The sequence below is a fragment of the Enhydra lutris genome, unplaced genomic scaffold, assembly GCF_002288905.1.
Source record: "Enhydra lutris kenyoni isolate GAN:26980312 unplaced genomic scaffold, ASM228890v2 scaffoldscaffold63, whole genome shotgun sequence".
NCBI lineage: Eukaryota > Metazoa > Chordata > Mammalia > Carnivora > Mustelidae > Enhydra > Enhydra lutris.
Genome location: NW_019154147.1, coordinates 9964790 through 9992499, shown reverse-complemented (window position 1 = coordinate 9992499; position 27710 = coordinate 9964790). Strand labels below are relative to the sequence as shown.

The 27710-nt window shown below is 44.9% G+C and overlaps 1 protein-coding gene across 4 annotated transcripts in view; it reads left to right on the top strand.

Moving 5' to 3' along the window:
• Positions 1-27710, top strand: part of LOC111158754 (integrin subunit alpha E) — a 74550-nt gene that overhangs the window by 3344 nt on the left and 43496 nt on the right. For all 4 annotated transcript variants that reach the window (XM_022521008.1, XM_022521009.1, XM_022521007.1 and 1 more), the window contains exons 2-5: positions 16172-16292; positions 25817-25908; positions 27132-27199; positions 27572-27689. In XM_022521008.1, coding sequence (XP_022376716.1) covers positions 16172-16292; positions 25817-25908; positions 27132-27199; positions 27572-27689 — 399 coding nt within the window. The remainder of the gene's footprint in view (positions 1-16171; positions 16293-25816; positions 25909-27131; positions 27200-27571; positions 27690-27710) is intronic.

The window sequence follows — 27710 nt, the reverse complement described above, 5'->3', positions numbered from 1 at the left end:
TGGCTCTTTCCTTTCGAATCTTAGGTTTGGATTTGTGGGGACAGTAGTTAATCTCAGATAGGCTCAAAGGACCTGTATGTGTGCTCATGATTAGGGTTGTGCCATGCTGACACCAGCAAGCTTGGGTAAACACATCTTTGAAGAATGCAGGGTGAGTCTGCATTCTAGACGTCCCCAAAGATGCAGAAATGGCCCTGCATCCTGTCCATCCTCCAGTCATCAGCTTGGCTTGACCTCCTGAGGTGCCCTGAAGTTCATACTACAGACACGAAGTCCTGCTTTCAGAAATCTTGAGCATCTGCAGTCCTGGGTTCTAACGTGTCCCTACTGCTGATCTGCTCTGTGGCCTGGGGCTACTCTCCAACGCCTCTGGGCCAGTGATGGGGAGAGGAGCCTATCCTGGCTCTGCAAAGTGCCCCTGGCACTCCAAACAAGTGTGGGGTAGGGGGAAAGTCACTGAGCCTTGGAGTGTTAGGAAAACAGGCCAGGGGTCTGGACCACAACAAGATTAGCCAATCTGGATAGTCTTCTTTGTGATCTGGCAGGCAGATCATCAGACCTGGAACTTTGTTTCCAGCTGTTGGACAGTGTCAGAAACAGTGAATTGTAATTTCTGTTCAAGCAATCATACAGCATCAGGGAACTGTCACATTAGTTGTGGGTGTTTGTCAGACCAAAGCAGACAATGCAAGCATGTTTTAAGTGTCAGTGACCTCCACAAGACTGGCCAAGCAAACTTTCAAGGTGAGAAACAAAATAAAATTGATTTTCATCTTATTGTTAAGTCAACACCCTTGTCTGCTTTAACACTTGCATTAACACTACAGCATGCTCTCCCTGGGGATGCAGACATTCGTGTGAGAGACATAGAATCTCCTGCTTTTTTGAATGTGAATTCATTAAAATTAAATAAAATTTAAAATTCAGTTCCTCAGTTGCACTGGTAACATTTCAAGGGCTCGGTAGCCACATGTGGTTAGTGATTACTGTATTGGACAGTGCAGATCTAGAACATCTTAGTTCTGATGGACAGCACTGCTCTGCACATAACAATCTGGGAAGCGGGGACACTTCCTTCTGTGACAGATGACAGACTTGGTCACAGGGAAAATTTGACAAATTGTGAAGTTAGCTTTTAAATATGACTGCAAGCTGTTGGCAGTGTATCTTCGGGGGTGCTGGATTGAATCAGAGGTATGCTGGAAAGATTTATGGAATTTTTATGTTTTCTGTCTGGTAGCTCAGAGCTCTGTTAAGTTAGTTCCCATGTCATGGTACTATAGCTAGGTTTTAAAGAGAATGTAGCCAAGCTGAATTCACTGAGGCGGTGATTTCAGCCAGTGCATTGGGTCTTAACACTTAACAGGCCCTCCATAGCCTCAGGGCCTTGAGTCCAGGGGCCAGGTGCAGGAGCCCAGTTTCTAGCTGTGAGGGTACTTCAGGTGGGAAGGGGACCTCATTCTCATTGCTGAGGCAGCACCACTAAGGACCCTGGGCTGGGTGTTGGGCTAAGGTATCTGGTGGTAGGTTCTAGAGCAGGGCAGGAGGCTGGGACTCACTCACATGAATGATAAACATCTGGATTAATACTATTTCTGCACTCAAACATCTGATGAAGACATCCAGAGCTATGTTTAGGCTAAACCTTGTCTCACTGTTCCACGAAGTGTGGGTCATGGGGAAGGGCTGATAAGTGTCTCTGAGCTTCCAGGACCCAGCCCACAACTGCTGAGAAAGCCTCACAGCCGGCTGTGCACAAGTGGGAACATCCGTGTCTATGTGAAAGTGCCTGTCTGCCTGTGGGTCCTTGCTTCTGTGTGTGGCTGTCCCCGCCTCCTGGCCACTGAGCAGAGGAGGGGAAGCTGAATAAGCTGAGGTCCACGCTGCTGCCTCTGCTCCAGCTAGGATGTGGCTCTTCCACACTCTGCTCTACATAACCAGTAAGTCAGCCTCACCCCCCCTGTCCCGTGGGTTGCTGTGCCCTCAGCACAGCCTATCTGTCTAAATGGGGCTCACTCAGAGTGAGAGGTCAGAGACCGTAGGGAATCCCTAAGGGAGTCGCTCTTGTTTGCTGGGTTAGATCCTCAGCCTTGCTCAGAAGGGCTTCTGAGGCTGTTGGCAGTGCTGATATCCTGTGGCTTCAGACTCCAGAACTCTGCCACCCTGTTCCTCCTCCAGCCAGTTTACCCGCCCCACCCTGGGCCTTTTCCTTACACCATCCATTCTGGGCAGATCCCTGTGTCTGTACAAGTTTGTTCTCAGAGTATGGAGGCTAACGATATCCACCTTCCCCAGCAGAGCACCCTTCCATCCCAGATTGGGGCTCAGCTGATAAGGGTGGGGGACTGAGAACATGAGCATTGAGGAGAGACTTGTGGGGCAGAGGGCATGTGTGTGTCTGGTAGAAGGCGAATGTACTGGAGGACCCTGCTTCCTGTTTCTGATGTTAGGGCTAGTATGAGAAACTGTGTGTGGGTGGAGGGGTGCACTTCCTCTTCCCCCAGGCTGAGGGGTCCCATTCTGGCCTTTAAACTTACCATGGAAGCCATTTGGGGCAAGGCAACCCATGAGCCTGCACCTATCAAAAGGCCTTAAGGACGAGATTGAGCACAGTCAGGGAGCCCCTGGAGGCAGCTCAGATCAATCCGGGGCCTAGAGTGGTCCAGCATAGTGATTGGCACAAGCTTCCCCAGGGGTCTCCTGCATTGCTCAGAAGCTTGGTAGAAGAATGAGATAAACATCAGGCAGATGTTTTCAAGGCTCTTGGGAGCCTGAGTTCTCCATGAAGGATGGGTAGGGGCCAGCAACTGAGTACCAGACTGTCTGAGAAAGCTGAATTCATTGTTGGGGGGAACTCAGAGTTAGCATCCACCCTGCGGCCAGGTCACCAGGAGGCAGGCCACACATGTAAGGGACCAGCAAAGCATATGTTTTGGACACATTTTAATATTTGATATTCAAAATAATCATTATGAAAAGGTCAAAACTTTGTGAACTTCATTTTCCTTACTTTACAGTTTAGACTTCTTTTTATTTTCAGTCACATACAGAGTGTGGAGAGGGTTTCACACTTTTTATGGCTTAGGGCTTTGATCCCCCATCACCAAGTATGTCTGAAAAAGAGACTAGACTCTGGAGCCCAGAGAGGTGCAGTGACTGTCCAGAGGTACAAGCAAGTACATATAGAAATGGGGCTCAAGCCCAGGCCTCTGCCCTGACTCCCAGCTCTAGAATACCCCATGGCCTGGGGTGCTAACCTTGGCATCATTCTGAGCTCCTGCTATTCTGTTTCCAATGGCCTCAGAAATGAACAGCTGTTGCCCCAGTGCCTTTTTCAGCAATGCTGATCCAAGTGACATTTATCAAACCCCTTCTGGGGCCTAGACAGTCTCCAAGCTGATGGACAGCTGATAGCAAGGTGGAGCAGGCTTGCAATGAGATCACTTAGCCCACAACTTGGCTAAGCAATGGAAAGATTGTGTGAGCAAGGCCTCAGCAGCTCCAGTCTGAGTGGGAGAAATGAAGCTGTGACAGTTATGCTCCAAGCTGTGAGGTGGAATGGAGGGATGGGCCAATCCTGAAGTGTTTCCTGGAGGAGGTGAGACTGGTGCTGAGTCTTATAGGCTAGAAGAGTCTGAGAAAGTGACATGGAGACGCAAGGAGGGTGGGAAGAAGCCCTCAGACTATGACTCCAGGCCCAGGGCTGTGAATCCTGTGCCTGGCTGGGCTTCCCTAGACTGGAGGAAATCTAGACTATTCTGGCCTGACCCTGATCTTTTACCCTTCCCAAGCCACCCACTATGATGATGTCCACTTCTCATCTGTGAAAGCAGATGAGATAACATCAATTGTCTAATAAGAGTTTTTAAGCCAGGAGCAGATACACAGACCTACTATAACCCTGGAGCCACCCTTACCCCCACTCCTAGCCCTGACTTGCCCTGCTGCCCTACAGCTTGCTGTCTGCAGCTCCGCCTTTACCCTTGAGCTGTTCTGTGACCCCAGCCACTAACTTCTCCTTTCATCATCACCTTGCAATGGTAAAGAAGGATCCAGAAGTCTAGGGCCTGCTGTGCTCTTGTACCAACTTCAGGCTGAGACCTGTGGCCCTGTTGGGTCCTCATGGGGAGTGGGAAGATGTCAGACCTGGCTCTTCCCAGGGCACACCCCAATACTTGTGGGCAAGTATTTGATGGAAAACCTTGGTTGTTAGGGATGAGAGACCAGTGTCCAATGTGGCCCTGAAGATGGAGGAGGTCTTCAGCAAGTATAGACTGTTGGAGGGGGGCTTTCTGTTTAGTATGGAGAAAGACAGGGAGTGTGAGGAGTCTGTTTAGGAAGATGCAGGTCAAAGCTTGAGTGGGAGCAGAAGGCTGCTGTCACCACCACCCCTGCCCCAGCACATGCTGGGCCCAGGGCGTGAGGGTGCACTGTCCCTGTTCTGGGCCCCTGTGTGAAGAGAAAGCAGGCTGCACAACAAACTCTAGCCGGAGCTAGTGGGTCCATTGAGGATGCCTTCAGGTCTCACACATGGGGGTTGGGAAAAGGGTGTTTCAAGCAAAGGCAAAACATCCAAAAAGAGCAATGTTTGTGGGCAAGCCAGGTGTGAACTGTGGTCCATGTGGAAACCAGATGTTTCCAACCTTTGCTGGAAGGCTGGCTTTGTAGGGTGTATATGGGGGGCTTATGGGCAGTCAAGCTGGAGAGGTCCAGGATGGTGGTGGGGATGTGGAGGCTAAGGGAGCTTAGACCTCACCTGAGGGGAATGGGAAGCCACAGCAGATCTTGAGCAGGGTGACAACAGTGAGAATTACATGTTGGAAGGTGGAATCCCAGAGAAAGGGGAGATGATGAGGATCCTGTGTGAAAGAACAATGTGGGTGGCTTGAAGGTGAGCTGCCCCACGGCACAGGCAACTTGCATGTGGCTATGAGGCATGAGTTTCCCCTAAGGCCTTTTTGGGTGTTCTGGGCTGATTGTCAGAACAGTCGACTCTAGTCCCAGTTCTACAGCTAGCTCCTTATATAAATTTGGACAAACCATTCCCCCTGGACTCAAGTTTGCTAAACCAAGAATAGTGCTGTGAGAATGTGTACTTAAAATGCCCATAAGAGACTCTTAATTGTAGGAAACAAACTGAGGACTAATAATACACTATAATATAGTAATAATACACTATATGCTAATGAATTGAATTTAAATAAAATTAAAAAACTAAAATGCCCAGTGTGTTGGGGGAAGATAAAGGTTTAAGGGGGGAGGCAGTGCTGGCTGACAGGATGAAGGGAGGGTCTTATTCTTACTCAGCAGGCCTAGGTGGCTGGAGACAGCTTGGGAGAGGCAGCTCTGTGGGTAGTGTGGTGACAGACACTGGTTTGGCTGGGCTCACGTGTCTGACAGCACATAAGAGGGGCTTGAGATGGAAGGTAAGGCTGTCAGAACATGACAGGCCCTCCCTTGTGGTTATAACACTAACATCAGCGCCCACATACTGAGCCTTCAGCGTCAGACCCTGGGCAGGCATTGTCCTGTTTGCTCTGCACAGCCATGTATCTCAGGTGGGGAAACTGAGGTGCGATGACAAGCCCAAGGTTCTTCAGCATGACTCTGTGGCAAAGCAAGGATTTGAACACAGGACTTTCTCTGTCTGGGGTCCATGCTATATTTTCTTGAGTCTCAGTGGGAGGTGAACATGATAACCACTACACTATGGAAACACTGCATCTGAGTCTCAGTGGGAAAGGAAGGGCTTACCTCATCTGGCGACAACCCAAGCAAAGGTAGAATGTGAGGGGCATGGAGGGAATGTGCTCTAGCAAGGTGGCCCACGGCTTGCAGATCCCTGGCTCCAGCCAGCTCTCAGGGTGGGTGCTGGTGACTAGGGAAGCTCAGTGAATATGGTAAATCCCCTCTACACATGTTCTCATGCCACTGTGCTTGCACAGGAGGTTCTCGCTGACCTAATTAAACAGCTATCTAACCCGGAGCTCTGCCCAGGCTCAGTGAGGGGCTGGCACAACTGGGAGCTCTGCCCAGCAGGAAATGTGCCCAGCTTCTGGGGCCATTTGTAACTCTTTTCTCTGTTTACCAACCCCTCAGTGCCTCCAGCTTTCACTAAAGGCTTGGGTTAGGCAGACCTGGGCCCTAGACACAAGTATTCAATTTGCCAATGGACCACAAGCAAATCACTCAACTTCTCTGAGCCTCAGCACCCTGTATGGTGCCTGGAAGAAATCAGGTGATCTGGGAGGGTAGCTGTGATTATCTCTCTGCTCATCTGCTGCCCCTTCCCACCTTTCAAGGATCTTGCATCAAGATCCCTCAGGTGAACAAGGCAAAAATGAGGATGGGTGGGGTGGTGAACAAGAATTTCTGGCCTACTCTGACATTTCCAGGACACTTCTGGGTCTGGCGTTATGCTGAACTGGGCTTTGTGGTTGAGGGGGAGGGGTGTCATGGATGGCTCAGATCACGTTTTGGGGGAGATAGACTTAATCACAGATCACTCTGACCTAGACAGGATTTAGTCAGAACCAGACACACTTCAGGATGTGGTGGGGGCTCAGGGACCAGTGAGTTACTCTAGCTGAGAATCTGAAGTAGCTCCTGGGAGCAGGGAGTGCCTGAGCAGGGCCCCAAAGGATGGGGCGGATGTGAGAACAAGGAAGGCATACTGGTCAGGGGGAACTGCTTGGACAAGGGCCCAGAAGTGGGAGGTATGGGGATGGTGTTCAGGGAGTGGGGTATAGAGGAGCTTGAAATGGCTGGAGAGCAGACCTAGGAGAGTGGGCATTGTGCTAGGCAGGGAGATGCCACAGATGCCCGGATGAGGAGACGACCTATCTCAGGGGTTTCAAACCTTGTCTATCAGTTACACAGGAAAACATGGAAAGAAAGCCTCCTAGTCACCCCTTGCAAGAATTTGCTAGTTCTTACTCTTTAAAAAAAAAAAAAAAATACTTATTTATTTATTTTAGAGATGGTAGAGCTGTGAGGAGCAGAGGGAGAGAGAATCTTTTTTTTTTTTTAAGATTTTAATTATTTTTTTTACAGAGAGAGAGATCACAAGTAGGTGGGGAGGCAGGTGGGAGGGGGGCGAAGCAGGCTCCCTGCTGAGCAGAGAGCCCGATTTGGGGCTCTATCCCAGGACCCTGAGATCATGACCAGAGCTGAAGGCAGAGGCTTAACCCACTGAGCCACCCAGGCACTCCAGGGAGAGAGAAGCTTAAGCAGACTCTGCCCTGAGCTCAGACTCCACCAAACACGGGGCTCTGGGGCTCTATCTCATGACCCTGAGATCACAACCTGAGCTGAAACCAAGAGTGGGGTGCTTAACCGACTGAGCCACCCAGGCGCCCTTTTAATTTTATTTTTAAGTAAGCTCTACACCCCATGTGGGGCTCAGTCTCACAACTGAGATCATGACCCGAGCCAAAATCAAGAGTCGGAAGCTTAACTGAATGTACCGCCCTGTCACCGTGTCACCCTTAGTTCTTACTTTTTAATTCTCTCCTAATCAGTTTGTTTACCCTAACCTGACTGATCAAGAAACACAGGGCTTCTCATAAAATGATCCAAGGAGCCTGAGTCCAATCCTGTACTCGTGGAGAACAGTGCTCCCCATTCCCCCCCTCTAGAACCCTTGAGGGTCCATGGGTTGGCCACAGGGATTGTCTTTGAGCCCCCTTCACCCATGCAGCACCTAGTAGGTATAGGCCACCATACCTGGCCCTGGGATGACATGGTGAACAAGGCTGACTTACAGTCTTTGCCCTCAGAGGGGCTCACTGGTGGCAGGAGAAGCAGTCAATAAGTAACAGGCAATAATACGTAAACGAGGAGTTGAGGAGAGTAATGTCAGTTTGTGATAAAAGGCTTACAAGGGTACAGAGTGCCTACGTAGGGGTCTGGAGGTCAGGAAAGCCTCTTGGAGAAGCTGAATGGGAAGAATCAGGAGGAAGGCAGGAGATCACCTCAGAGCAGAGCACTTTCAGCAAGGATAAGTCTTGGGAAATGTACACTTGAGTGGGTGGGATGGGCTCGGGGCTCATACCCAATTCTCAAAAATGATCCTTGGCCCCCAAACGGGAATTGCTCATGGTCTGATTATGTTTTCTGTATTATACTTTGGGTGATGGCAAGCAAGACACGAAGAATAGCTCCCAGGTAACTTGGGATGCAGGTTTGTTCATTCACTGCTATTGTTTTTTTTTGTTTTGTTTTCTTTTGTTTTTTTTTTTTTTTTTTTTTTTTTTTTTTTTTTTTTTGACAGACCAAGATCACAAGTAGGCAGAGAGGCTGGCAGAGAGAGAGGGGGAAGCAGGCTCCCTGCTGAGCAGAGAGCCTGATGCGGGGCTCGATCCCAGGACCCCGGGATCGTGACCTGAGCCGAAGGCAGAGGCTTTAACCCACTGAGCCACCCAGGCGCCTTCACTGCTATTGTTTTTTGTTTGTTTTTTGTCTGTTTGTTTTAACTCTACTCTGCCCCATTCATTCATTGTTCTTGTGAAGAGAAACTTGGGAAACAATTTTTTCTGGTTTGTTTTTTTCTGTTTGTTTTCCCGCTTCACCAGAATAATTCTTTTCCCAATTGTGTGGACTCTGTGAATCATACAACTGATCATTTTCATCCTTATACTGATTTCAAGAAAGTTCATACATTTATGCAGTTATTCAACAATTAATTTTATTTGGCATCCACTGTGACCTTATACTGTGTTCAGAGTCCAAAGTGGGACCCACCATAGAAAGTGCGAGCACTTGCTGATGCACAAGCCAGGTGGCCTCCTTCCTGGTTTAATTGTGCCCTTTCATGTTCATCCCTCTTTCATTTTCTTTTTTTAAGATTTATTTATTGAGAGAGAGAGAGAGAGAGAAAGAGAGAACAAGTGGGCAAGGGGCAGAAGGACAGGGGGAGAGAGAATCTCAAGCAGACTCCTCGCTGAGTGCAGAGCCCAGTGCAGGGCTGGATCTCACAACCTTGATGTTATGACCTGAGCCGAAATCAAGAGTTGGAGGCTCAACCAACTGAGCCACCCAGGAGCCCCTCACCCCTTTTTTCTAATTGTCACTTTCCTTCCTTCTTTTTTTTTGGCTTGCCCCATCATTTAAAAATAAGTTTTGCCTTACTGTCTTGTATATTTTCATGAATTGTCACAAATCATTCTGGGCAAGGCCAAAGTATAAGGGAGAAGAAATAAAGTGCAGATGTCTGCTTTCTGCCAGCCTCAGGGAGAGAGCTTGGGAACTGAGAAATGAGAGATTGAACACTGCCTTCTCACAATGCACCCCCTCCTGAGCCTTTGAAAGGTGTGTTTTTGACAAAATTTTAAACATGTATAAAAACAAAGAAAAGAACTGTAATGAAGTCACTATACCCATCACCCAGATTACACCATTATCAAGACTTGCCATACTTGCTGCATCAGTTCATATCCCCTTTGGTTTCCTTTAAAGCTGTGCTGCTCAAAATTTGGTGGTGACCAGCAGCGGGGTATCATCTAAGATCATGTTAGACTAGGCTCTCAGTCCCACCTCCTGATCTACTGAATCAGAATCTGTATTTTAACAAGAAACTTGGGTGATCTGTTAGCACTTTAATGTTTTAGAAGCATTATTATAAGGCAACCCAAAACATTGTGTCATTTCACCCCACACACTTCAGTACACATTTCTGAGGTATGTGGTTATTTTTCTTACTAGGCCACAATGTTTTTATCACCTAAGAAACTTAACAATAATTTGGGTTATCGCTTTATCGCTCAGTTTATCGCTTTTTAACAATAAGTTTTTTGGAGTCAAGATCCAAACAAGGTCCAGATTACATTTGGTTGCTACGCCTCTCTTAGTCTAGAGTGGCCAGTTGCCTATATTTTGGTTTGTGTGTCCTTTTCAAGTCTTTGCTTTACTGCAGGGCTTGGTGGCTTGTCTGGTAGAAGAACGTCATTCAGGATTTGTGTGTTTGCTTCCTTTTGGTGTGGTTTGCCCTTTTATCCCCAGAATTTCCCAAAACCTGAATGTTAGCGCTAATGACTTCATTAAATTCAGGTTTAACTTATTTCCTGGGATTGAGCCCCACATCGGGCTCTTTGCTCTGTGGGGAGCCTGCTTCCCCTTCTCTCTCTCTGCCTACCTCTCTGCCTACTTGTGATCTCTGTCTCTCAAATAAATAAATAAAATCTTTAGAAAAAAAATTCTTTCCTCACTGTTCTTCACTGTTACCTTTGTCCTAAAGTAGGTGATCATATGTGTTTGGACTCTCTGTTCCATTGGTCCATTTGTCTGCCTGGTTGGTATATCTGTCTGCCCTATGCTAGTATAATTCTGTCTTAACTATAACTTTGTAATATCTTGATAGATGATAGTATGTTATCAAGTCTTACAAGTTTGTCTTTCTCCTTTAAGACAGCCTGACTATTCTTGCCCTATACAATTTCATATAAATTTTTAAATTGTCTTGTTAACATACCTCACCCTTCCCCAATAATTTGCTGGGATTTTTTATTAGGATTCTACTGAAGCTATAGATCAGTGTAGTGATAACTGACAACAATATTGAGTCTTCATTCATGAACATGATCTAGCCCTCCATCTATTTAGATCTTTAATCTCTCCTAATCTTTTATAGTTTTCAGCATGGAGGTTTTGCATGTCTAACTAAAGTTAGACTTATTTTTTTTTAAGATTTTATTTGTTTATTTATTTATTTATTTATTTATCAGGGGGAGGGTGGGGAATCACAAGCAGGCAGAGTGGCAGGCAGAGACAGAGAGAGAAGCAGCCTCCCCGCTGAGCAAGGAGCCTGAATATGGAACTCCATCCCAGAACCCTGGGATCACGACCTGAGCTGAAGGCAGCAGCCCAACCAACTGAGCCACCCAGTTGTCCCAAAGTTAGACTTATTTTTGAGCATTTGATTTCTCTGTCTTTTGCTAATGGCATCTTTAAAAATTGTTCACTGTTTATTTGATCATTGATGGTATATAGAAGTACAGTGGTTCTTTGTATATTGCCTCTATATCCAGTAACCTTGCTAAAAGTTCTTGTTAATTCTTAGTGTTTGACTGTGAATCTGTTGTATTTCTCAATCTACTTAATCATTTCATCTGCAAATAATGGCAGTTTTATTTTTTCTTTTCTAATCCTTATGCTCTGTATTTTTTTTCTTATTGCTCTAAGTCCTCTGGTAAAATGTTTAGTAAAGTGGTGAGAGTGGTCATTCTTGTCTCCTTCCTGATTTTAGGGAAAGCTTTCAGCAACTCACCAATAAGAATGATGTGTGCTGAAGCTTTTTGGTGGATATTCTTGATCAGGTTAAGGAAATTCCTTCTATTCTGGTTTACTGTGATTTTTTTTTTAATCATAGACCCAGATGAGATTTTATCAAAATTCCTTTTGCCTCTATCATAATGATCTTATTATTTTTTCTTTTTTTCCTGTTAATGTGATAAATAAACCAATTATTATCAAATGTCAAACTGCCCTTCCATTTCTGAAAGAGACTCAACTTGGTTGTAATGTATTATGCTTTGATGTCACCAGATTTGATTTGCTAATATTTTGCTTAGGATTTTGACATCCATGTCCAAGAAAGAGATCTTTTATCCTTCATTGTATTGCTCCTGTCGGTTTTTCCCTGATTTTTACTTGTTTTTTTTTTTTTTAATCTTTGCTCTTGTTGGGTTTTAATATCAATGTTATTCTGGCCCCATAAAATGATTGGTAAGTGTTCTCTCAATTCTGTTCTCTGGAACAGTTTGTGTAAGATTGGTATTTCTTCTTTAAATGTTTGGAAGAGTTTTCAGTGAAGCCATCTGTGCTTGGAATTCTTCCTAAGGTTTTTAATAACCAATTTAATTTCTTTGATAAAGATTATTCAGCTTGCACTTTTTTCATCAGTTTTGGTAAATCTTTTTTTCAAGGAATTTACCTATTTCAACAAAATTGTGAAGCGTAGTGGCTTAAACTGTATATACTATCCTCTCATTATTTCTTTTATTTTCTTTTATTTTATTTTATGTTTTCACTCTTACTATTTCTTAAATGTCTTAGAATCTATTCTGATGTCCTCTTTTTCATTCATATTGGTAATTTGTGTGGTCTTTTTTTCCTTGATCAGTGTTGCTAGGGGTTTATCAGTTTTATTAACCTTTTTTTAAAAACACACTTTAGCTTTGTTGATTTTCTCTACTGTAAGTTAGTTTTCTGTTTCTTTGATATATGCTCATATCTCTATTCCTTCCTGGACTTTCTTTGGGTTTGATTTGCTGTTCTTTTACCTTCTTGAGATGAAAGCTTAGATAATTGATTTTTACCCTTCTTTTTAACACATGCACTTAAGACTGTACATTTCCTCTAAGCCTTAACTATTTCCCACAAGTTTCAATTTGTTGTAGCTTAGTTCTCATTTAGTTCAAAATATTTAAAAATTTCCATTTTGATTTCATTTTTGGCTCTAGGTTATTTAGAAGTGCATTGCTTAATTTCTGAGAAGTTAAAGTTTTTTGTTTTTTGTTTTAGTTTCCTTTTTGTTATTGGCTTCTAATTTAATTCCACTATAGTCAGAGAACATAGTCTGACTTATTTCAATCCATTGAAATTTATTGAGGCTTACTTTTTGATGCAGCATATGTTCAGTTTTGGCAAATGTTTCATGTGCATTTGAAAAATGCTTATTTTATCATTACTGGGTACAGTATTGTATTAATCAGGTAAGTTTTGTTAATTGTGTTATTCAGATCTTCTATATCCTCCTAACTGATCTTTTTGTAGCTTATATGAAAGATTGTTAAAGCATTAAAGCCTCTCATTTTGGTTATGTATTTTGTATTTTTCCTTTTAATTCAATTAATATTTTTATGTATTTTGAAGTGTTGTTATTGGATACACACAAATTTTAAGTTTATATCTTCTTGGTAAATGAAGAACAATGTATTTGTATGTATACATTTCTTTCTCTTCCTTATATAAAAGTCTTAAAACTTTTCCTTTGCCTAATGAATTTAATTTCTTTTTAAAATCTCTACTGCTAAGGGAAAATCCATTAATTGGGGGAAAAATTTCCATCAATTTCAATGGAAAAATTGGTTCATAACATCCAGCCCAGTACCCAAATACCCAAATTTTTTCTGATGGAAAAAATTTATTAATTGGTCAATAAAACAAGTTTATACTAAAAAAAAAAAATTTGAATTTAAAAGTACAATTTACATATACAACTTACTGCAATAAAAGTTTATTGTCCTCATTAAAAGAGGAAATGAAGGGGCGCCTGGGTGGCTCAGTGGGTTAAAGCCTCTGCCTTCGGCTCAGGTCATGATCTCAGGGTCCTGGGATCGAGCCCCGCATCGGGCTCTCTGCTCAGTGGGGAGCCTGCTTCCACCTCTCTCTCTCTGCCTGCCTCTCTGACTACTTGTGATCTCTGCCTGTCAAATAAATAAATAAAATCTTTAAAAAAAAAAGGAGGAAATGAAGACTTAATGATGAGTAGTGGAGGATAGTTGTGAAGGAATCATTATTGTGAAAGCTATAATTTTCCTTCTGCACCATTTCTTCACTGTTTCTTCAGTCTTTTGGGTACTCATGGTTAATCCCGTATTCAAACTATCTTTAAAAATAAAGTTATAGCACAGAAAAATACATTGAGGGTAAAATAAATACTAAACCTGAAAGTACTGCAAAATACATGGAATAGCTTATGCATTTAACAGACTTCAGAGTCACAGAAGCTACTACCTCTCCAGCCCTTTCAATCAGCATGTATATGCAAAAACAAAGCATTTGGGTTTATCCAAACAAGGCAAGCCTTGCACATTTGTTTCCTATGATATTGTTGGGCTAGAAACTGTTTTATTAAATTTAGTATGTTTTTGCCTAAAAGTATGATATCAAAACATTTTTCCTTATAGCATGTTTATGTGGTGTATTTGGGGAGGAAAAAGGCATTGTACCACCATAAAAAAAAAAAAAAAAAAGTGTTTTCCAAAAAGCAGCATCGGTTTTCAAGAGCTACTGCAAAAAGTTGTTCATTGAACAGTAGTTGAACAGATGAGTTCTGTTTACTGAACTTCACCTTGCTCTTTTTCTATGTAAATATACATTAGAGTTTTTACAGTGGAGTGGCATGGTTAGACCATGCTTCTAAGAATTCCTTCTGGTAATTGGTATAGAGAGGATGTATTCAGAGGGACAAGACTTGGAAGAGAAAGGTTGGGAGACTAATGAACGTATCCAAGCAGGAGACAATGAGGTCAGTAGGGCAGAACCAAGTCCCAACAGAGGCCCAGATGCATATGGGAGTTCTGAGAATGATAAAAGTGGTACTGCAAGTCTATGGGGATAAGATGAGCTATTCAAGAAATAATGTTGAGACAATTTCATTTGTGGGGAGAAAAAGTAAAACCTGGATCGCTATTTTACTCCATACACAAAAATAAAGTATAGATAGATCAAAGATACACATGTAAGAAGTGAAACAAACAAAAAAACCCAAATATAGAGGAAAATGTGAGTGAACTTAAAAAAATAATCACTGAATGGGGAAGCATAACATAAAACTTGAGTCACAAATGAAAAATGACAAACTATAGATGTGGGGAAAGATATCATGCAAGTTAAATAGCTAAGTGAGAAACAATATCTTTATCACATTGATAATTTCTTTTCATTCAAAAAGGTCTTACAAATTAATAAGAAAGCAATAAATACATCATACAAATGGATAATGTATATGAATAGGTGGTAAACAACTTAAAAATTAAAGGTTTTACCTCATTCATAATTTTAAAATATATTTTGGAACAAAATAATAAGATACTCCTTCAAAACGAAGATGAAAAGTTCTGCACACAGCCCAAGCTGCGCTGTGGGGAAACAGGACTTCTCCTATTCTGTTGTTGTGTGAACTGGCATAGCCTCTGTGCGGGGCAATCTGTCAATATCAATATTTTCTCAAAACTTTTTAGCTAAAAATTTCAAATATACAGAAAAGTTGAAATAAATGTGCAGTGGAAAAGTATATACCACACTTCAATTTGACAGTTGTCAACATTTTGTTATATTTGCTTTACCGCATATATATCATACATATAAACATGTATCTATATGTCCATCTTCATATATCCATCTATCCATCCATCAAGCCATCTTGTATTTTGATCCATTTCAAAGTAAACTGCAGATGTTGGTATACATTATCCCTAGATATTTCAGCATACATATCAACTAGAGTTTAATGTGTGTTTATGCTTCTTTTTTGAGGAAAAATTGACCTTCAGTGAAATACACAAATTTTAAGTTGACCATTCAGTGTGTTTTTGACAAATGTACACATCTTTGTCATCCAAATTCCTATCAAGATCTAGGATACTTCCATCAGCCTACAAAGTTTCTTCCTGTTCCTTCCCGGTTAAGCCTCATTCCCATACCTCCAGGAAATATTTTTTTACTATAGATCAGTTTTGCCGGTTCTAGAACATCATGTAAATGGAATTATATAGTAGATACTCTCATGTAAAGCTTCTTTTACTCAGCATAATGATTTTTGTGATTTACCCATCTTGCTGTGTGTGTCAGTTGCTCATTCCTTTGTATTCCTGAGTAGTCCATTGTATGAATACACCACAGTTAGTTTATCCCTTCCCCAGCTGATGGACATTTGGGTGGTTTCTAATTGGGAACTATTATAAATAACGTTTCTGTAAACTTTCTTGTACATGTTTGAAGACATGTTTTCTCTTGTGTCATTTGAATGGAGGGTCATAGATAGAATGTATGTATATATATATACTCTCCCTGGGGCTCACAGTCTATTTTAACGTTAGTACAAGACTCTGTCATGAGTATGTGCTATCTGACAGGTACAGAAATTGCATAGTGGGAGGTGTGAGAAGGTGGGAAGTACTTCTAGGGGAGAACAAGGGAAGGCTTCCTAGAGGATGAGGCCTTCGTGCTGACACAGTTTAGTAGGAGGATTGGGGAGTGCAGAGTCTGGGTCAGACATGCCTACATTCTTGTCCTATTTCCACAGGAAAAAGATCCTGGGAGTCTCACTTTTCTCATCTATAAAATGGGGATGATGACACCACAAGATGTGGCTGAATGATAGGAGTCAGAGGCCCAGCCATGGCCTCAACAGGCACTCTTTTGTTAAACATTCCTCTTTTCTCCACAGGCCTTGCTCCTCTGGTGGCCTTCAATGTGGATGAGGCCCAGATCTGGGTGACTCCTGAGGGAGACACACCCTATGTGCTCAGCTCCCTTCTGCACCAAGACCCCAGCACCAACAAGACCTGGTGAGTGGCGCCCAGCAGATGGGAACGCATAACTGAGGATACCTCTGGGGAGTCTGAACAAGCCCCAGAGAAGGCCTTCACACCCAACCCCCACAGTCTGGGGACAACCTTCCTTCATTTTCATAAGGGTGTGCAGGAGAGAGGCTGTGAGCACTGGGCCAATCCTGGCCGTCTTTACTGCTGGGGAGCAGGGACAGTATACGACCTCAAAACTATTTTAAAATAAAGTTTATTAAGGCTGTTTTGTCTCTTATAGAAGTAACACATGCTCAGTATAGAAATCTAGGGCAATGACAAAAATATCAAAGAAAAAATGGAAACTATGAGGCAGCAGGGAATATGGTTAAGATGCAAGTTGTGGGTCTGGTAGCCATGGGTCAGTGACAGCTTTACTCTGCACTTGGATGCAAAGCGCTCAACCCACAGCCTCTTTCTTATCTCCACAGAAGGGGTAGAGATTTCCCTACATCTTGGGGTTGTTGCATAAGACTATTTAAGTTAATGCACGTAAAGGATTTATTATAGTTTCTGGCCAAATTCAAGCTCACTAAACATTGCATTTTCTGTTTTTAAAATCTCATCTGGGGGTATCTGGGTGGCTCAGTCGGTTAAGTGTCTACCTTTGGCTCAGGTCATGATCTCCAAGTCTTGGGATTGGGCTCCTACATTGGGCTCCCTGCTCAGTGGGGAGTCTGCTTCTATCTCTCTCTCCCTCTGCCCCTCACCACTGCTTATTCTCTCTCTCAAACAAATAAATCTTTAAAAAAAATAAAAATCTCATCTGCACCCATTAGATAAGCCACAGATTTTAAATGTGGCAAAATTCTGCTGCTGAGGATGTGGGAACTTGTGGGGCTATAAATTGGTATAAGCAACTCAGAGAATGGTTTTACCATATCTGGTAATGTTGCAGATTCCTTTGACCTGCCATTCCACTCCCAGATCTGGCCAACCTTAGAGATACTCCCAGGCACAAGTAAAGGTATTTACTGTAACATTTCTTGGAATAGTGAAAGACTGGAAATGGTCCTCATTAGGAAAATGGAAGAAAAAAGCTTTGAATCACATATGATGCAATATTAGAAGTAGGTCAAATTAATAAAATGAGCACAGCAGCTGTTAACTTGAATCACTCTTGAAACATAAGGTAACAACGGCAGTTGTAGAATTATATATACCATGGTCATTTACTCAACAAATATTTAGAGTGGAGCATAAATTATTTTTTTTAATCTTTTTTTTTTTTTTACCATTTTTTTGGTTTGTTTTTTGTTTTTTTAATTAACATATAATGTATTATTTGCCCCAGGGGTACTGGTCTTTTAATCATCAGTCTTACACAATTCACAGCACTCACCATAGCACATACTCTTCCCAATGTCCATAACCCAGACACTCCGTCCCTCCTACCCCCACTCCCCAGCAACCCTCAGTTTGTTTCCTGAGATTAAGAGTCTCTTAAGGTTTGTCTCCCTCCTGATCCCATCTTGTTTCATTTTCTTTCCTTCCCTACCCCCACAACCCCCTGCCCTGCTTCTCAAATTCCTCATATCAGAGAGATCATATAATAATTGTCTTTCTCTGATTGACTTATTTCACTCAGCATAATACCCTTTAGTTCCACCCACGTTGTTGCAAATGGCAAATTTTCATTTCTTTTGATGGCTGCATAGTATTCCATTGTGTGTGTGTGTGTGTGTGTGTGTGTGTGTACCGCATCTTCTTTATTCATTCATCTGTTTTTTTTTTAAAGATTTTATTTATTTGACAGAGAGAGAGAGAGAGATCACAAGTAGGCAGAGAGGCAGGCAGAAGCAGGCTCCCTGCTGAGATGAGAGCCCGATATAGGGCTCGATCTCAGGACCCTGAGAACATGACCTGAGCCAAATGCAGAGGCTCAACCCACTGAGCCACCCAGGTGCCCTTCCATTCATCTGTTGATGAACATCTAGGTTCTTTCCATAGTTTGGCTATTGTGGACATTGCTGCTATAAATATTTGGGTGCACATGCCCCTTCGGATCACTACATTTGTATCTTTAGGGTAAATACCCAGTAGTGCAATTGCTGGGTCATAGAGCAGCTCTATTTTCAACCTTTTGAGGAACCTCCGTGCTGTTTTCCAGAGTGGCCACGTCAGCTTGCATTCCTACCAACAGTGTAGGAAGGTTCCCCTTTTGGAGCATAAATTCTTATGCTGTGGGGAGACAGACAATGAGCAAGCAAGCAAAATATGTATTATATCAGATGGTGATAGTGGGGATATGCTAATGTAGAAATATGTCTTTAATTTTGTCCCTTATTGTCACCAAAATGACTTTGAGCTGCTTTGCTTTGAGGCCAGGATCCAGTCAAGGTTCCTGTGTCGCATATTGTTGTGTCTCTTTATTCTCTTTATTCTCTTTAACCTAGAGCAATTTTTCCTTTCCTTTCTGTTCACAATGGTCATATGGCTTTCTCTGTGCTTGCTCTGTGACCCAGCCCAGCTCATGCCCTGCCCCAGGCCAGTTCCCTCCCCATCCCCGCTGCTTTGCTTCTAGTCAGTGGCCAAGGGTTTCCTTCTTACACAGCACACATGAGCCATGAGCCCAACATCCAGACAGGCTTTGGGGGCAGAGCCAGATGAGGAGCCCAAGGTTTCTGGCTGAGTGGAGTTTCCCATCTTCCCAAGTTGAGCGTAGCAGAAGCTCTGTTTGGTGGAAGATGGGTGGGCAGTAGCAGCTCCTGAGGCAGGCTTACAGCCCCGGGACTTGGGCCATGACCCCCACCAGCCAAGCATGCTTGGACCCCTTGCCAGACTGTGATTTCCTCACTGTACAGTGAAGAGGCTGGTGACCATGTAAGCGGGAAGGGCAGGGTCAGTTGATTCATTCATCCACACATTCGGCAAGTATTTATGGAGCATCAACTCAGTCACAGGCAAAGTGTGTGGATAAGACAGCAAAAGAGGCACAGTCCCTGCCCTCATGGAACCCTCTGGCTCATGAAGGAGATATACAAGACAGGCAATGACAAGAGGAGCGATGGCTGCTCTGCTGGGGATATCTAGGGTACTCTGGAGACATAGAAGCAGGTGTATCCTTTAGCCACAAGGCACGCATCAACTCTGAACTGAGGAGACGACTACCAATTAGTGTGAGAAGGCAGGGGAGGAGGAAGCCCTGCCAAGAGCAAAGTGGTCAGGAGCCTGGAAGTTAGCATGAGCAAAGTCAAGGAACAGAAATTGTCAGGGGGTTGAAACTGAGTGTAGTGAGCACTAGGTTGGGAGTGGTGGGTGGTGCCTGTTACCAAGGCCCTGGGGGTTTGAGGAGCCAGAAAGGTTTGAAACGGATAGGGGTGACGAGAAGGTTGTTAATCAGTTTTTGGCTGCAGGAGGATGAATTAAAGGTCAGTGTTTGTTGTGATTTTTTTTTTTTTTTGGTGTTGTTGTTTTGGTAAAATTTTTATGGACATTTGCCACACAGAAAAATGCACCCATCATAAGCGTGTAGCTCAGGGAATTTCACAAAATGAACCACCTATGTAAGCAGCATTCAAACAAAGGAACAAAACATTACCAGCCTCAGGAGGCCTGGGTGGCTCAGCCGGTTAAGCATCTGCCTTTGGCTCAGGTCATGATCTCAGGGTCCTGGGATCAAGTCCTGCATCAGGCTCCTTTTCAGTGGGGAGCCTACTTCTCCCTCTGCCTATTGCTCCTCCTCCTTGTGCTCGCGCTCTCTCTCTCTCTCTCTAACAAATAAATAAGTAAAATCTTAAAAAAAAAAAAAAAGTACATTGCCAGCCTCACCTAAGCCCCCTCTAGCCTGGTGCTCCCTTTCAGGCACATCCCTTGCTGAGAGTTAATGCTCTGACCTCCATCTCCCTGGATTAGTTCTGCCTGTTCTTGAACTTATAAATGACGCATGCTGTTATGTGGTCTGTTGTCAGGCTTCTCTCCCTCAGTATAGTCTGAATTTTGAAAGTGGTATTGCCTGAGACAATGATACTTATTCTCATTGCTCTAAGTCTTCCATTGTGTGAACAGTGCTGACAATGGGCATCTGGACAGTTTCCTTGGACAAATTATACTGCTTTCTGTGGACAGGTACACTTCCTTTTATCAGGCCTGTGCCCAGGAGTGGAATTGCTGAATCATGACTTGTGCGTAGAGCCAGCATGTAGTTTCCCAAACTTGCAGTGCATGAGTGTTCTGGTTGCTCCTCATGCTCGTGAAAGCCCAGTGTCAATCCCAGTTATTTGTGACCTTACCCCAGTAGGGCCCTCTCCAACTCCAGGACCCCTGCTTCAGAAACCAAGGTGAAAGGACATGGTGGATGAGAGGAGTTTGAAGCCCCTGGAGCAGAAGTCTCTGGGTCCACTACAGGGTGGGAGAAGAGCCTAGCTGGGCTCAGGAAAACCTTCTTGAACACCTGATGAAGGAGAGGGGGTTCATGGGAGGATGTGGTGGGAGGGGAACTTCTGGGTTCCTGCCACAAATGGTGAAGCCCAAGACCACGGGCCTGCCTTGCTGAACAGGAAATGCACCGCCGGCTGCCCCAGGGCCACAGAGAGCAGAGGAGGCTGGGCTCCCTGTGAAAGCCTAATGTGTCTCTCTCACTCGCTTGTGTTGTTTCTCCCTAAAATAGAGAACACTCAGGACTGGCAGCAGCACAGGTGTGGTTGTAGCAGGGTGAAATGAGTGGAACATAAAGAAGGCCTTCCACATCTGAAACTAATGTAACATTGTATATTAATTATACTTCAATAAAAATGCAAATGAAACCATAAAAAAATAAAACTATGATAAAACTTGGGGGAGGGGTGCCCAGGTGGCTCAGTCGTTTAGGTGTCTGCCTTCTGCTCAGGTCATGATCCCCGGGTCCTGGGATGGAGCCCCATGTTGGGCTCCCTGCTCTGTGGGGAGCCTGCTTCTTCCTCTCCCTCTGCCTGTCACTCCCCCTGCCTGTGTTCTCTCTCTGTGTGTCAAAAAAATAAATAAAAATCTTTAAAAAAAAAAAAAAACTTAGGGAAAAAAGAAGGCCTTCTCCTGGGAGGTATGGGATTAGACTCAGAATGGACCTAGGTTAGAGGTGGGTGAAGCAGGAGATGGACGCTTCTAGCCCAGGGTACAATAGGGTCCCCAGGGCTGTCAGCTGATGGTGGGTTTGGTTATTGTTAGTCATTCAGTCAACAAACCTGGAGATCAAGAGACTACCCATCATGCAGGAAGAATGGGTAGGCAACAGAGGCAGCTCAGACTGGGCCCCAGGCCACAGCATTGCATGATTTGATATGAATGGCAACCTTAGTTTCCACAGTTCACAGCCTGGACAGCTGTACATGGTAGTCTCTTGAGAACTCAGTCTAGGCGAGTATGGGGGTGGGTTCCAGTAGTCAGGGAGGGCTTGGAGGGGGTCAAGTTGCTCCTTTTGGGAAGACTTCCTGAGGAGCTGGGGTTTAGGATGACTGTTGGCAGGAGAAGGAGGTGGGAAGGAAATAGCTTGGACAATGGCCTGAAGGAGGAAGGAGAGCCGAGGCTATTCCAGGCCTGGACCTACCCCACCAAAACATGATCTAGAATGGAGGCTAGTTTTGTCCCCACCTTTATGAGGGAGAGGGAATGAGGTGCTAGACGGAGGGCTGAGGTTCAGGCTGGGGAGGAGTCTGGAGCTGAGGCAGGGTTGCTGAGCAGGCGACCTATTTTGGGAGCTCAGCTGCAGAACCCACAGAGCTGCCCCTCTGCTCATCAGCCCTGCCCCACATTAGACCCCTTACCCGCTGCCTGAGCTGTCATTCAGTCAATATTTAGCCATATTTACTGAGCCCCAGTTCTGTGCCAGTCGTTCTTCCATGCTATGGAAATAACATGGTAAACAAGATTAGATGTGATCCTTGAGGAACTTACAGTCTAGTGGGGGGGAGAGATAATAAGCACATAAGCAAGTAAAAAGGATACTATAGGACATAACAAGTTCTGTAAAAGAAATAAAACAAGGTGACATGAAGCTGAATAGATGTGTTGTGAGGTGGGGCTGGTTAGAGAAATCATTTATGAGGAGGTGACAGTTAAGCAAGGCCAGAAGATGAAAATGAGTCAGCCTTGGGGAATGAAAAGCAGGGCTTCCAGGCAAAGGGCACAGCAAGGCAGAAGGCTTGAGCAGGCAAGAACTCAGGCTGTCCAAAGAAGGGGCTGGAACAGAAGCCAGCCAGTGTGGAGCTGGAGCTTAGAGAACTAAGAAATGGGAAGAGGAGGGCACCTGGATGGCTCAGTCGGTTAAGCCTCTGCCTTCAGCTCAGGTCATGATCCCAGGGTCCTGGTATTGAGTCCCACATCGGGCTCCCTACTCAGCGGGGAGTCTGCTTTCTTTGACCCTCTCCCCACTCATGCTCTCTCATTCACACACTCTCTCTCAAATAAATAGGTAAAATCTTAAAAAAAGAAAAATAAAGAAATGGTGAGAGGAGGTCTCAGAGACAGGGAGGGCTAGACCAGCAAGGCCCTGTAGGGTGCATCAAGGAGTACGTACTCTTTTTCTAAGTGCATGGGAGGCTACTGAAGCAGGGGAGTGACATGGTATAAACTGTAAGGGTAAGTTTCAAAAACAAACACTACCAGTTAGGAGGCTAATATCATAGACCAGACAAGGTGCTGGTGGCCAGGATGGTGATGGGGAAATGGAGAGAAGAGGTGTTCTGTAGATATTGTTATGCCCCAATAATGGGTCCGTGACTAAAGGAGCGAGACTGATACAAAGCAAAGGTCAAGCAAAGCTTTATTTCGCGCCAAGCATCAAGAATCTAACCAAACGTTCAGGGACATACCTCTTACAAGAGAGGGCGACCCTTCTCTGTTTCACAGACTAGCTTTTAAGGGCAAAGGCCATGCAGTCGGGCCTGGCCACGCACAGGTGGCCAATGAGATGTAACACACACAGGAAACTCCACAGTGATGCTAGGTGACCAATTGAGTTACAATCTACCCTAGTAGACATTTCAACCAGCCTATTACACCTTGATTGGGATTGGCGCCCAAAAGGCTCCCAAAGAGCGGGGCCCATACTCCTTGGTAACCAGGGAGACAGTATGCATCCCCCCACTGATCAGATGTCTCCACCTGGCCTGACCCACCTTTGTATCTGGGCTTTGTTACCTGAAGCTGGTTTCTGGGACTTGTCTCCAAGTAAATCCCCTGGGGGAAGGGGAGCAGGGACAGTTTCTAAATAGGTCCTTACAATATAATTTGGAGGAATAATCTATAGGTTTTACTGATGGACTTGATGCAGGGATGAGTGAAAAGATGAAGCAAAGATGTACCCAGGCTTCAGGCTTTATAAGGTAGTGGTTGATGCTACCATCTATTGCCTTGGGGAAAATGGAAAAACACAGGCCTGAGGCACCTGGGTGGCTCAGCCGTTAAGTGTCTGCCTTTGGCTCAGGTCATGATCCCAGGGTTCTGGGATCCAGCCCTGCATCAGGCTCCCTGCTCCACATGAAGCCTGCTTCTCCCTCTCCTATACCCCTCCTTGTGTTCCCCCTCTCTCTGTCAAATAAATAAATAACATCTTAAAAAATAAAAAAGAAAAAGAAAAAGAACAAAAAGCACAGGACTGAGAGGACAAGACTCCCAAGTTCTATTTAGACAATCTAAAGTTTGAGATGCCAGTTAGGGGGCAGTTAGCCATTGTATTTGTTTCCTATGGCTGTGGTAACACCCACAAAATTAGTGGCTTAAAACAACACAAATTTATTATCTCACAGTTCTGGAAGTCAGAAGTCCAAAATAGGTCTTAATAGGCTAAAGTCAAGGTGTGTTAGCAGGGCTGTGTTCCTTCTGGTGGCTCAAGGGGAGAATCTGTTTCCTCACCTTTTTCAGTTTCCAGAGGCTAACCACATTCCTTGGCTTTGGGCCTTTTCTTCCACCTTTAAAATCAGCAGTGTAGCATCTTCAAATCTTTCTCTCACTCATCCTCTTGTCTTCCTCTTATAAGGACCCTTGTGATTACACTGGGCCCACCTAGATAATCCAGAATAATTTCCCTTATTTCAAGATCCATAACTTAATCAAGTCTACAAAATCCATTTAGCCACAAAAAGTGGCATATTCACAGGTTCTGGGAATCAAGACCTGGACATCGGCGGGGTGGCGTGCATTTCCTACAGCTATTTCCTATATCCTATATCAGACAGGTTATGCTAGTCTGACATCTGGTGGAGGGACCCTAGGGCCACAGAACTTCAGCATTTGCAGGTGTATTGAAACCATGGGATTGGAGGGGATTACTAGGGAGAATGTGCTAGCAAGGAAAACAGGGACCAAGCCCCAAGGCTCAAACAACATTAAGAAATTAGACGGTGAAGAAGCCAACAAAGGAGTCTGAGAAGGAGTATTGAGAGAGGAAGGGGGAAATCAAAAAGAAAGTATTTCAAGGAGGGGATGGTCACATGTCCAGGGCTGCTGAGAGGTTGAAGATGAGGACCGAGAGGTGTCCATTAGATTTGGCAGTGTGGGGACCACTGTTGACCTTGACAATAGCTGTATCAGAAGGTGGAAACAACCTGGGGTCGTTAAGCTGGGAGTGGGGGCATTTACACAGGTATAGACTTAATATTATTATTCTTAATACATGGAGATAAGTAAATGATCTATTTCATAATTATAATAGAGTGACAGGAAGTGAGGAAGTGGAGATGGTACCTCATTCCTGCCACCCAACCCACCATAGATGCATCATGATTTTTTGAAAGTACAGACTAATATTCCCCATTATAAAGTCCTCCATGACTTCCTACTGCCCACAGCACAAAGATCTTGGAACTGGTTCCCTGTTACCAAGCCCAGCCTTGGGCCCCTTCCTCAATGCCCCTTACTCACAGCCCAACCCCTAAGATGCGGAACTCACTCCCTGTCTTGAGACAGACCAGTTCTCCCTGGGCAGTGTGGATAATGAGAATGCTTAGGTTGACACTGGACTCTGCTGTCTCCCTGGGCTTGGGATGAGGGGCAAAGTTTGCCATTGGGAATCATACATCTGGAGGCTGCCTTAATGTGGCTAAGGTGCTCCCCCCTCAAACCTCCATTTCTGACTGACCCAGAGGGTAGGAGCACCAACACACTCTTCTCAGGAAATACTATCACTGAGGCCAGGTGGGGTGGTTTCCCTGGCAGCCACCAGAAAGCCAGCACCCCAACAGAATCAACTGTCCTGCTGATGGCTTCCTGGTACCTACCCACCCTTGCCCCAAAGAGTATCACCCCCATCTCTGTCAGGCAGAGTCAGCAGGCAGAGAGCAGATGCATTTAACCATTTCCTGCCTGGAGCTATATAAAGGTAAATGCTGAGCAAATGCTTTCCACATAATGCAGAATCTGCCATTCTGGGCTGGGAGTCTGTCTGCCTGCCCCATGTCTGGACCTCCTCCATTAGTTTTCCAGATAGGGAGCCTGCGAGCCTGTGGACCTGGAGTGGGAAGACTATGCCTGGGCAGGCAGAAAGGAGAAGGGAATCATTGGCCAGCTCAACTTTGCTATCTACCTTTCCAACTCAGGCTCCTGGTCACCGGCCCTCAAACCAAGGAGGAAGGAGGCCTCCTGCATTGTTGTTCCCTCATCCAAGATAAGATCTCTTGCAAACGAGTAGGTAAGTCTACCTCAGTTCTGGGCAATGCTCCTAGACCTCCTTCCAAGGAATCCCACTTTTCTGGGCCAATTCGTTTGAACCTAGTCCAGTCCCTCCACCTTAGATTCTACCACCACCCCCAGCAGGTCTACCCCAATGCCCAATCCCATCCCAGCCCAATCCTAATCCCCAGCACATCTTTCCAGACCCAGTCCTAACAAAAATGATACTTAAAATGTATTGAGTGCTCACCATGTGGCTGGCACTCTGCTAAGTGTTCACTTTAAATCCTCAAAATCACAAAATCACACCATTTTATATAAGAGGAAGCTATAGTTCAAGAAGTCCTTTGATTGTCAGTATGACTAAGGTCGTGCATCTAGCATTGGCAGCAACAGCTGGCAAACCCAACTCTGTCTGATTCCAAAACCCAACCTGTCCCAACTCATCACACCTCAATGGAATCCAACCTTACCCCTCCCAACCTGTGGCCATCCTAACATCTAGCATGGGGACTGGCATATATTAGGCACTCAATAAATGCTATGAACAATGAATGGAACTAATTAACTCATTAACCAGCTCTACACTTCCCACTGAGTCCCACTTAAGTCCTACATTTGCTGATGACCCTTCGACTATGTGTGGTAGAGTCCTTGTCTCTGTGAGACATACGATGTTGAACAACCTCACTCTGCTTCAGAGGAGATGCAGGCTGGCAGGGCGACTGGGTGATCCTATGGCTCAAAATTGTATCTCCTGAGGCCCACAGTGTAGGGGGAAAGGAGTGAGCTACATTTTCTTGGGGATTCCCCAGGGACAGAACTTTGAGAGTGGGGAGTTCATCGATCCATATAGCCAGTCCTTTAACATCTTGTACACCTCCCTGATGCTGCACACACCCACCAGCTAGTGCTTCTCTACCCTCCTGCTCCTCCAGACCAGGAGCCTCTGTAAGAAATCACCAGCTCTCAGTTATTTCTAGATCCCTAACACCATCCGGCACGAGGCCAGGCACAGAGCAGACATCACAGGGCATCTGTTGAATGAATCAGTAAATAAGTCTGACAAATAGGCACTTTGCCCTGAGCATGTCTAAGCCTGTGCTTGAAGCCACCTCAGCCAGCTTCTAGAGGCTGTGCTGAGTGACCAACAGTTCTTTATGGGGCCCTGTGACATCTGACCTTGGCTGAAGAGTTGCCTCCCAGCATACCTCCCTCCTTACCTGGCCTTAACTGTTTCAGAGACTGTCCCCATCCCAAAGGGGAGGTACCGGGGAGTGACAGTTGTTCGGAACCACCACAGTGTTTTGGTGAGTGTGCATGAGGTGGGACGATGGAGGACTTAAGGGAGGGTGGCACTAACCCTGTGGTTGACCAGTGTTAATACCAGTCTGACTGGTATATTCTCAGGGCTGAGCCCAACTATCTCCTTGGTACCAACCGCAGGGCTGACCAAGGCTCTAACCTGGGTATACCATGTGATGCAGCACACTGACCCAAGTGCTTAACCTCAGCTTTGACCCCAGCATGACTCCCACCCCTGCTGAGGCATAAACAAGCTCTTCCTACATCCTCTGCCTGGTTGATGATTCTGGCATGGGAGTGATGGTGTAGCTGTGATTAGGGTGACTGTGCTGAAGGTGACTTAGGCTTTCTCCTCCCTTTCTCCCCCTCTCCCCTAGATCTGCATGCAAGTCCGGACCCCGCAGCCCCACAGTCTCAGCTCAGAACTCACAGGGACCTGCAGCCTACTATCCAACAACTTCCAAAACCACACCCAGGTCCACTTCTCCAACCTTGGTAAGGTTTGGACACTCACTG